General features: G+C 42.3%; 1 protein-coding gene across 28 annotated transcripts in view; it reads left to right on the top strand.

The window, feature by feature from the left end:
* Window positions 1-1,455: 1,455 nt before the first annotated feature.
* Window positions 1,456-10,453, top strand: part of CCP110 (centriolar coiled-coil protein 110) — a 25,729-nt gene continuing 16,731 nt past the window's right edge. For 7 of the 28 annotated variants that reach the window (XR_006284557.1, XR_006284560.1, XR_006284555.1 and 4 more), the window contains exons 1-4: window positions 1,576-1,797; window positions 4,600-4,770; window positions 5,401-5,529; window positions 7,602-9,219. Coding sequence is in view for 24 of the 28 variants with exons in the window: in XM_043524512.1 (XP_043380447.1) it covers window positions 4,633-4,770; window positions 5,401-5,529; window positions 7,602-9,219 (1,885 nt within the window). In the remaining 4 variants the exon portion in view is untranslated. Of the gene's footprint in view, window positions 1,798-1,970; window positions 3,102-4,599; window positions 4,771-5,400; window positions 5,530-7,601; window positions 9,220-10,453 lie in introns of those variants that run through there. The other 21 variants (XM_043524514.1, XM_043524504.1, XM_037910231.2 and 18 more) reach the window with 16 other exon arrangements.

Genomic DNA, 10,453 nt, shown 5'->3' with positions numbered 1-10,453 from the left:
TAAAGTAGTAATTGATGTAAGGCTCTTGCTACTAATGGTAACTATTAGTCTCTATGCTTACCTCCCCCAATGTTTCTACAAACCTAAGCAGACTTAGCCTGAGCTAGTGCAGCAGCTGTGTGTTTTTCAAACCCACCTGCCTCATGCCTGCTTGCTAAACGCTTTAGCAGCTGGCTGTACCCAGGGCTGCAGAACAGACAGAAGTGATGACATTTTAGAGAAAGTCTGAGGGCCTGATGACTTGTGTGAAAGGGTAAAACTGGAGTGTGAATGATGTCTCTGTCTGAAGGCTGCATTGACATGTTATCACCATGTCTATCAAAATATCATCTCCTCTCAAATGCAGTATGGTGACACCCCACTTGAACTTTACTGTGATGCTGTGAAAGATGGTGCTGATTTCAGGACCCTTGAAGTGTTATTAGGACCTTTGCACAGATTCCATTGAAAATCAGCCCAGGGGTGCTGGAACAATTTGCATAGTGGGGGTGCTGAGAGCCATTGACCCAAACTTCAAACCTTGTATATGATGGAACTTCAAGCCAGGGGCTGCGGTGGCATGCCCCACACCCCTAGTTCCAGCACCTATGAATCAGGGTGATTCTGGGAATAACAGCATAGGAAACAAGACTCCCTACACCTGATATAAAATGGGAGTCACCTTCACATTTAAGTCTGAAGCACAGCACAGCCTCCCCCCCCCCCCCCAAAACTACAGATCCTTGCATGCAATGCTCCATAGCAGTGGTGGGCAAACTTTTTGGCTTGAGGGCCACATCTGGGTATGGAAATTGTATGGTGGGCCATGAATGCTCATGAAATTGGGGGTTGGAGTGCAGAAGGGGGTGAGGGCTTTAGGTTTCGGCCAGAATGAGGAGTTCAGGGTGCAGGAGGGGGCTCTGGGCTGGAGTGCGGGTGGGGGGGATGAGGGCTCCGCTGGGGGTGCAGGCCCTGGGATGCAGGAGGGTGGGACTGAGGGGTTTGGAGGGCAGGAGAGGGACCAGGGCTGAGGCAGAGGGTTAGGGATGCAGGCTCTGGATGGCGCTTACCTCAAGCAGCTCCCAGAAACAGTGGCATGCACCCTCTGTGGCTCCTACGGAGAGGCACAGCCAGGTGGATCTGCGTGCTGCCCCATCCGCAGGCACCGCCCCTGCAGTTCCCATTGGACCTGTTTGCTGGCCAACGGGAGCTGCAGGGGCGGTGCTTGGGGTGGGGACAGCGTGTGGATCCCCCTGGCTGCCCCACGTGTAGGAGCCAGAGCAGGGACCTACCACTGCTTCTGGGAGCTGCATAGAGCAAGCCCCCGACCCTGCTCCCCGGAGGAAGCTCGAGGGCCGGATTAAAACGTCTGAAGGGCCGGACACGTCTCCGGGACCACAGTTTGCCCACCCCTGCTCCAGAACGAGGCAAGCAGGCTAGAGCCCAATAAGCCTATTATTCCCAGCATGCAACTCTCCGCGTCAGATTGCGTGAGGAAGTGGGCGCGGGGAAGCATTGCATGCTGGGATTTGTAGTATCCGGCTTGGGTCACTTAGCTGAACAGCTCGGTTAGTCGCCTCCAGCCGGAAGCTCTGGCGGGGGGTGGGAAGGGCTGGCGAGAAGGGCGGGGTGCGGCGAGGTTTGCGGTTGCCAGGAGCCAGCTGCTCTCTGGCGGGGAGCGCCGCGGCGCGCTCTGTGCAGGGAACCTGGGTGCGCTGGGCCCGCCCGCATCGTATCCACGCTCCTTGGGGGCCTCGGAGCACGTACCGGCCTGTGGGCCTGTCTGCCCTGGCGCGGGGACGGGGACGCCGTTCCGAGGTGTGTGCCGGGGCCCTGCGGCTGAGGGGTGCGACTGATTCCGGGCCTCCTCCTCCAACCTGAACCTGAGGGGCCGCGGCCGCCACCTGCCTAAGGGGACCCGCCAGAACGGGGGCGGGACTGCCCGAGTGAGGAGGCGGGGGCGATTGGCGCGGGGGATCGTCACCCCGGGTTTAAAATGCTCCAGCGTTATGTGGTGGGGACGGGGGCTCTGCCCCCCGGGGTCCTGGCCTGACAGCTCCGCTTGTAGCCCGGCGCGTGTGGGGCCGCTGCTGTCTCCGCACTCTCAGGAGGAGGCGAAAACTGACGCGGTTCTCCCCCCACTTCAGCCGCTGAAGGCTGCCCCCTTGCGGGACTTGGTGTCAGGGATGTGCTCGGCGCGGTATACGATGAAGAGTCCCAGTCCCACGGAGTTTGCGTTCTGAAAGGCAGCTGTAGCTGAGACAAGGCTCAGAGGGAACGTTTTAGTTGGGGGGAGGGGTTGAGTGGGTGTTTGGGGGTGGGTGGACAAGGCATTTGAGTCATGTGGGTTAATGCTGGTGGACTTCACAGAAAGAGCAAGCCTTTGAGGAGGCGTTTGGATGAAGAGGGGATAGGGGCTGCGAGGAAATTAGGAGGCCGTTTGAAACTTAAGGGAGGGGCATTTTGGAAGAAGGCAGGAACGAGAGTGAGAAAAACACAAAGCATGCAAGTCCTGCCTCTCCTTTTGAGTTTCTTGCTTGGCTGTGAATTTTTAATCTGGATGGGGGTTGCCACCATATCAGCATTGTTGGTGGTGGTTTTGAGTGGAACCAGTTTTATGATTTGTAGGGAATTTCCGGTTTCCATCCAATTTGCAAGAGAGCCTGAAATTTAACATACGCATTGGGGTTATCATTGCCATAATGAGACCTGATCAGATAAAAGGGAGATGAGGTGAAAGACAGCTGGCCCCAAATAACTTCCTGACCCCAACAATCCTGAAAACAAATAACACACAAGACCAGTTACCAGCTGAGAATATTTTTTTTTCTTGGCTGAGAAGTTTTTAGCACTACTTGTAGAATGGTTGCTTTTGGATTCTCCATCACAGATTCAGTGACTCAAATCTTAATTTCTTCTCTGCACACTTAATAATTTGAGGGCTTTGGTTGAAAAGTCCACATTTTGACAGCAGTGGTTCAATCACTTAGTACAGAAGTGCAGTGAATTTATATTGTGGAAGAAAGGGAGTTCTGTAAAAATAGGGAACAAGCAATTCTGGTAGTTGTAGCAGAATTTTCTTCTCTTCCTTGGTTCTGAGCTCGTGGACTCAAGCAGAGCAGGTTAATAATTTATCAACCCAGGAATGTATTTTTCCCCTTATATATGTAGTTGTAGGTGGTTTGCATCATAAGTAACTCACAGTAATGTGACACACTACTTCTGCTCACAGCTTCCTAACTTTGGTGTACCTTTCCTCCTTGCAGTCTCAGAATTGCACAAATTATTGTATAGAAGATCTAACAAAACACTTTGATTTGTACCCTGCCCTCTGTAGTAAAGCTGTAATTCTAGTGATGATTCTAATAGCATTACCATTAGGAAACTGGAGTAACTTGTACATGTTGGTTATAATTCCATTTTAGGATTCTAGTAATCTGTGGGGATTTTGTAATAACCATATTTTATATTTGTGAGAACATAATGAGGGGATTGGAAGGAGGATTTTGTGCATTGGTGGAGATATGTCTTTGGGGGAATATGTCATTGATTTATTTGTTTAACCATGTGCTTTGTTAAATAAGGTACATAGATTTAAAACTTGCAAATATCTGTCATGAGATTCAGGTGACGTACAAATCTTTCAGGCTCTAATTTTCATGGCTTTATGATGTCCTCAGGATTCACCAATGGAATAGCTGTACTGGTTCATTATGTACATGTCAGGGCACATAATTATTTGCCTTTTGGTTCTTGCTAGTGCTTCTCAATCACCTGTATTAGAAATGGTTGTTTCAGGTGTTTGATTAATTACAGCACCTGCAAACATATGTGTTTGCCTTCTATTGCTAACTTAAGTGGTTTATTTATAACAGTGCGTTCTGTATTGCAAATCTCTATTATGGTACATCATAATCGAAGGAACCATCTATTCTTGTGATTACATCATGAACATTTATATTGAGCTGCCTATTTCTTTCCTCGCCCAAAACAGCATTCAAGGGAGGATGTACTTTTTGTAAAACAATAGCAGTGCATTCATCTTAGACGCATTGAGGGCACAAACAATATAGTTTTGTTTATTTTCTAAACTGTTAGTTTAAAAGAAACTTACTTACCTTCCGATAGCAAAGCTAGTTTGAGCCTAACCATCTTTATAGTGTTAGTTTGTTTTCCCAGTTTACTCTCAATCAGATGCATGCTTTTTTTTTTCTTCACAAGTAACAATAACAGCATTGCCACCATCATATTTTTAGTACTAGTATTTCTGATGTTTCACTGCCAAGATTGTAAAGAATGGCTCTGTCAAGGGAGAACTGTATAGAGTAACAAGAGTTACCAGTAACTTGGTACCTCAAAGCCTCTTTCTTTAGCAACTTAAGGTCCCAGTCCTGCTCCCACTGAAATCAATGAGAATGAAGCCCTTTATGAGACAGCAGTCTCTTAGGAACAATTTAATTTGGGGTTGACAGTAGTACAGATTAAAGAAGAATAAGTATTGGTTCTTTTTTGTTTCTGGTGGCAGAGACAGAAACATAACACATTTTAGAGAACAATTTATTTTCTAATTCTGTAAGCCAAGATTGTCATGTATATTGCTGTACTTCGTGTTTTTGTCAGTAATATTTTCTCTATGTGCAGTACAATATTAAGATGGAGGACTATGAGGAGTTCTGTGAAAAGCATCTTGCCAGGATCCAAGGAGAGTCGATTCAAAGGGAAACCTCTTCATCTGCTCAGAAGAATATCTCACTTATTCAATTCTATGGCATTCCTGTGCTTTCACCTCTGGTAAGATTTCCTTGTCAGTTAGGCATTTCTATTAAAAAAGAAGAGGACAACCATTTTTGTTTAGTTATTTCTGTCTCGATAAAGTATGACCAACCTTGAGTAGTACAGGAGACAAGTAGTTGTCTGTAATGTTGAGGTTCAAAACCCAAATAAGGGTGGTGGGATAGGGGGATTGTCATGCAATTTAGTACAAGAGGATTTTGTCATTTGAACAAATTAGATTGTGGTGCCTATGACTTGGGGAATGCCTGCTGGATGGACTCCTTTTTTTCTTCCCTTCCTGCTATATCCACTGGTCTTTCTTCTCTAAAGGCTGCCCTTCCCCACTCAATAATACCCTCCTTTCTACAATAGTCCACTCCCGCTATACCTGTCTTGCACCACATCGACCCTAGTGTATTTCATAGACCGAATTCTAACAGGTAGCAGTGGTGTAAATTATAGTGTAAAAAGGGCATAGGCATTCTTTACTGCTGTCGTTTAACTGATCCTTGACACTACAGCTACTACTGGTGGAGCTGGAGCAGTAGGGAATTACAGCCATAACATACCAAGTTTTTTTTTAAATATTTTTTACATTTAATTTTCTTTTTGATAAAGAAAAGGAGTCACTGATACTTTGTTTTTCAGCTGAGTCTTGAGAGAAAAAAGGAAATGCATCAGGATAAACAAAAAGCAATTGATGTAGAGATCTGGAAGCAGAATTCCAGGAAAAGAGCTTTACTGAATCGTGTTCAGGAGATCCTGGAAAACGTGCAGGCAAGTTTGATGCAAGGTTTTTTAATTAGTTGTTGTAGACATTTTCATACACATACCAAGGGTCACTGAAGCTCATAAGTTCCCTAATATAAACTTGCGGTTACTAGCAGTTTACCCTCTTTAGACCAACATTTGCTAGTAATTTATATTGTATGACCTGGTGAACAATTACAATGAATACATGTAATAGTTTTAAATAATGTTGTTAAGTTTTCAGTTGTGGTCAGTGCTCAGTTTGGTTTTTGTAGAAATGAGCTAGTTTTTGTGGTACAGCTGTTGTTTTCATAACACCATTTAAAATAGCTAGATAGATTTCCTTCAGACTGGTCACTAGTATAAAAACTGTTAACTAGTGACATTACCCTTTTTTCCCGCCTGAAACTGTAGGCTAGTGACTAAATTTTGCAAAATAAATAACAGTGCTGGTGTATGCTTCAAAATTTATATTGTAGTAATTTTTTCTTGTGCAATGATGGGACTGTTCTCAGGGGTTAGACAGGTAGATATTTAAAATCAGTGGTTCTCAACCAGGGGTCTGGGGCCCCCTGGGAGGCCATGAGCAGGTTTCAGGAGGGCCACCAAGCAGGGCTGACATTAGACTTGTTGGGGCCAAAGGCGCTGAAGCCCAGTGACCCAAGCCCTGCCACCCAGGGCTGAAGCCAGAGCCTGAGCAACTTAGCTTCGTAAGGTTCTCTGTGGTGTGGGACTCTTGGCAACTGCCCTGCTTGCTACCCCTAATGCTGGCCCTGGCTCTTACCCCTGGCTCTTACATGCAAAAAACCAGTAGTTGTGGGCCGTGGAGTTTTTATAGCATGTTGGGGGGACCTTAGAAAGAAAAAGCTTGAGAACCCCTGCTTTAAATTTTTTTTTTTTAAATAGGCTTCTTAAAACAGTGTAGTTTGGGTTTTTTAGTAGGATGTAATAAAGCCCTTGAACTAACCTACCAGCTAAATGAACACAGTTTGCATTGGGCTCAAGTTTTATTACTGAGGTGGCAAATGTAATCTATTGAGCTTCTTGTATTGTTTACTACTGTGTGCATGGAAACTATCACCTAACTTGGGATTTGAAAGGCAGACCAGGAGCATATGTTAAGAATACAAAAATAATGCGAAAAGAAAAGGAGTATTTGTGGCACCTTAGTGTAGCTCACGAAAGCTTATGCTCAGATAAATTTGTTAGTCTCTAAGGTGCCACAAGTACTACTTTTCTTTTTGTGAATACAGACTAACATGGCTGCTACTCTAAAACAAAAATCATGGTTTGCTTTCTTCTAGACCTCCTGCGGTTAGTGGGCACTTACGTTGATACAACTTGGGCAACTTTTTATTCTTTAGTTTAAATGTGCCTATTGTCAATAGCTGCACTGTTACCTATACCTAAAAAGGACTATGAATTTATACAAGTATACAAACACTGAATGGGCTGTGCAAAATTTTTTTTTTTTTTTTGTCAGTTGCTTGCCACAGAAAAGTTGATATTTCTTAGCTCTGGTTACATAATAATGAAAACCAAAAAAGTTTTCTTGTATGTCCATAAATGTCATTGAGAATTATGTATGTACTCTTTTGCGTAATGCTTCTCTTAATTGGCAGTGGGTGAATCTGAGTTGAAGTATACTTAATGTTAATGCTGAAGTTATTTGAATTACATGTCTGAATAAACGCCAATGATACATTTATGTAACGTACTATTAAAGAACAATGTTCAGGACAATTGGCAGCCACAATATTACTTAAAGAATATATGTTTAAATATCCATTTTTCTTTTAATATAATTTTATCGTAGGTGGTGGTCTGATGATGATAAAAACTTCTGACTAAGCCAAATATTAAAATATTTATGTTGCATTCTCCTCAAATTACCTTTGCCAGTTGGAAAGGTCATCTTCTGCATCGTAGATTAGTGTGGTTGCCATAGTTCCATTCTGTTCAAGTTGGAAAATTCATGTTGCATTAAAGTGACAGCAATCTAACTTTATAGATCAGAAGGCATATGTACTTAATCTTAATTAGAAAACAGAAGGGCTTTATTACATTGAATTGACATAACTTTCCGTTTGTCTTTGCAGGTCAGAAAGGTGTCTGGTATGAGTGATTTGGATCAGTGGGAGCCTGAGAGTGGTCACTCTAATTCAGAATCAAAAGCCTCAGATGGCTTCACAATGCTATCAAACATCAATTTGTCAAGTTCTATTACATGCAGTGGTACTACAGATCTTGAAAAAACATTGGAAATTGTGCCAGCTATCCAGATTACATCAAGTAGAATAGACTCAGTTAGAGGCACAGAAGAACATATTCCTCCTGAACAAAGTGAGAGCAACCTCTCAGAAAATATTGCTTGCCCGAAGGTTACATCTCCTGATAAAACACAAAATATGACTACTTCAAATGCACATGTAAACCAAGAGCATACAGAGGTGCCACCAGATGGTGAGGAAGTACCTGATCCTTATGTAGTGAGTCTTCAAAATCTTCTGAAAAAGTCTAGGGAGTACATAGAGAGAGAGCAAACCAGACGTAGCTTAAGAAGTAATTCAAAAAGAAGTATTAATGAAAGTCTTTCAGATAAAGAAAATGATGCAGTTAAAACAAATCTCTCTGGGAAAGAGAGAGCGAGGTTTACAGGCAGGAACTGTACTCCTCTGACACTTGATAAACCAAGTCTTAATAAATCAAATATTCTTCTTCAAGGTGCCTCTGCCCAAGTAAATAGCACGAGTACATCAGCTTTACCCAATTTTTCTAAAGTGGATATACCTAACAGAGCTGGAACACCTCCAGTTTTGGATTCGGATTCAGATGAAGAGTTTAAAAACACCTCTACCTTTGATAATGACAGTAGTATTGTCAGAAGCCTTACGGGTTCTTATGCCAAATTACCCAGCCCGGAGCCAAGTATGAGCCCTAAAATGCACCGAAGACGTCCAAGACCTTCATCAATGGGACACATAGTTATCAATAACCCTGTCAATGCCTATGAATTAAGCCCTATAAACAAGGGAAGAGCAATTGACTTGATCATACAAGATGCCACTGATCAAACCAATGCATCTGAACCTGTGCCAAAATTCACTGCTGACTTCGCTGCAGTTTGTTCTAGCAAAGCTCATGTTGTCAACACGAATTCTTCAGAGACTTCAAATCACATGTGTCAGCATTCCATTAGTCAGCTAGAGAGCAAAGGAATGATGGTGTCTTCCATAATGGAGGGAAAGCTGGATGGTAGAAGGCCATACAAAATGGACAGTACTACTTGTACTGCAACTCCAAAATTGCATGAGTCATATGCAGTCAGTCAGTCGATGGTGACTCAAAAGCTCGTAACTATGAATGGAATCAAGCCAGATAGTTTATTAGAAAACACCAAAAGTAATTCACCCGTGGAACTCAATAAATCTTATGATGTAGAAAATCCATCTCCATTACTGATACAAAGCCAGAATAAGCATCAGCAGATGGATACTCCAAATGTTTCTTCTGGAAATGAACAGTTTGTAGAAAATGGTTTTGAAAAAGTGAAACGTAGGCTTGATTTGGATATTGATAGTTCACAGAAAGAGAACAACCCATATGTTTTAACAGATGGAACAGAAGAACAAGAGAAGTGGAGGTTGCAGGACCGAAGATGCCCTATAGGATCTGTTTATTGTAACAAGAATGAAACCTCGGGCAGTAGTACTAATGGTGAGATAACATTTTCTGTAGTCAGCCTTTTTCCAAGTTGGAAAGTTACCTTTAGTTAGAAATTTCATTTTTAGAAAATAGGCCACTGTCTTTCATCTGCACCTTAGTTTTTTGATTATTCCCCTAACTTGTACATCATTTATGATAAAATGACAGGATACATTTCTGTATTTTTAATCCACTAAACATTGAGTAAGGCCCTGTAGTAAACCAAGTTTTTCTGAAGGTTGCTATAGAATGACCAAAATGATCTTCCGTAGATGAAAGTTGCCTCATTAGAGGTAAAAGCCTTATACCTCCTACTTGATAATGAATGATACAGGAGTATGTGCTTAGACATTTTCATATAGCATATACCAGAAAAGGTATTCATTTTCTTGTTATATAAAACATTTTTTTATCTGATCTGCTTTCTCAAAATCACCATTTTCTGCCATAACCAGAGTTTTTCCTCTTTGTATTATAAAGTTTTTTGATATTGTTCTATTGAAAATTGTTGTGTATATAATTAGATTAGAGAGATTTTAAAAAAAGAAAAATGAAAGGCCACTGAACAGAAATTAAACAATCATGCCAATAAAGGCGCTTGCTATATCTTGGTGGAACATAAACATGAAAGGAGGAAAACTCAACTGAAAAATAATCCAAAGAAAATTTTAAAGAGCACGCATGGGTTTGTGGGGTGTGTTTTAAATATTCAGCCATTTTTAATCTGAAACCTCCAAAGAGACTGGAGAGATTCTAGCAGCACAGACTCACTGTGCATGTACGGGGATTCTTGTGAAATTTTTAATAACAGAAAGAAAATCTAAGGGAATTCTTGTGTGCCAGGGAAAGGTCAGTAGGGCGCATGAGTGTGGTGAGCAGGACTATGGTAGAGCAGTTTTTTTGAGTTCTTAAAATGTAAGTAAACAGATGCACACTGCAAATAGAAATGTACATGCATTAAAATATTAGCTGCAAGTAACTTCAGTATTACCAGGATTGGTCGTGGTCCAGTTCAAGAATTAAGATGTCATGTATATGTCTGTTAATTTTTCTCTAATGAAGTCTGTAAAGAAATTATCAAAACTGAGTGGAATAAATGTTTTGTTCACTCAAGCAAGTAGTCATATTCTTTTCAGAGCTAGTCTCTGCATGTGACCTCTTGAATCTGGGATTGGTCAGTGCCATTTATACCATCCCATCCATGGATATGCTGATCTCACAAACATGAATATGAAATAAAAGAAAA

Source organism: Chelonia mydas, chromosome 10 (genome assembly GCF_015237465.2).
Source record: "Chelonia mydas isolate rCheMyd1 chromosome 10, rCheMyd1.pri.v2, whole genome shotgun sequence".
Classification (NCBI taxonomy): Eukaryota; Metazoa; Chordata; order Testudines; family Cheloniidae; genus Chelonia; species Chelonia mydas.
The sequence above is the reverse complement of the archived record's forward strand: the minus strand, read 5'-3'. Positions and strand labels throughout refer to the sequence as shown.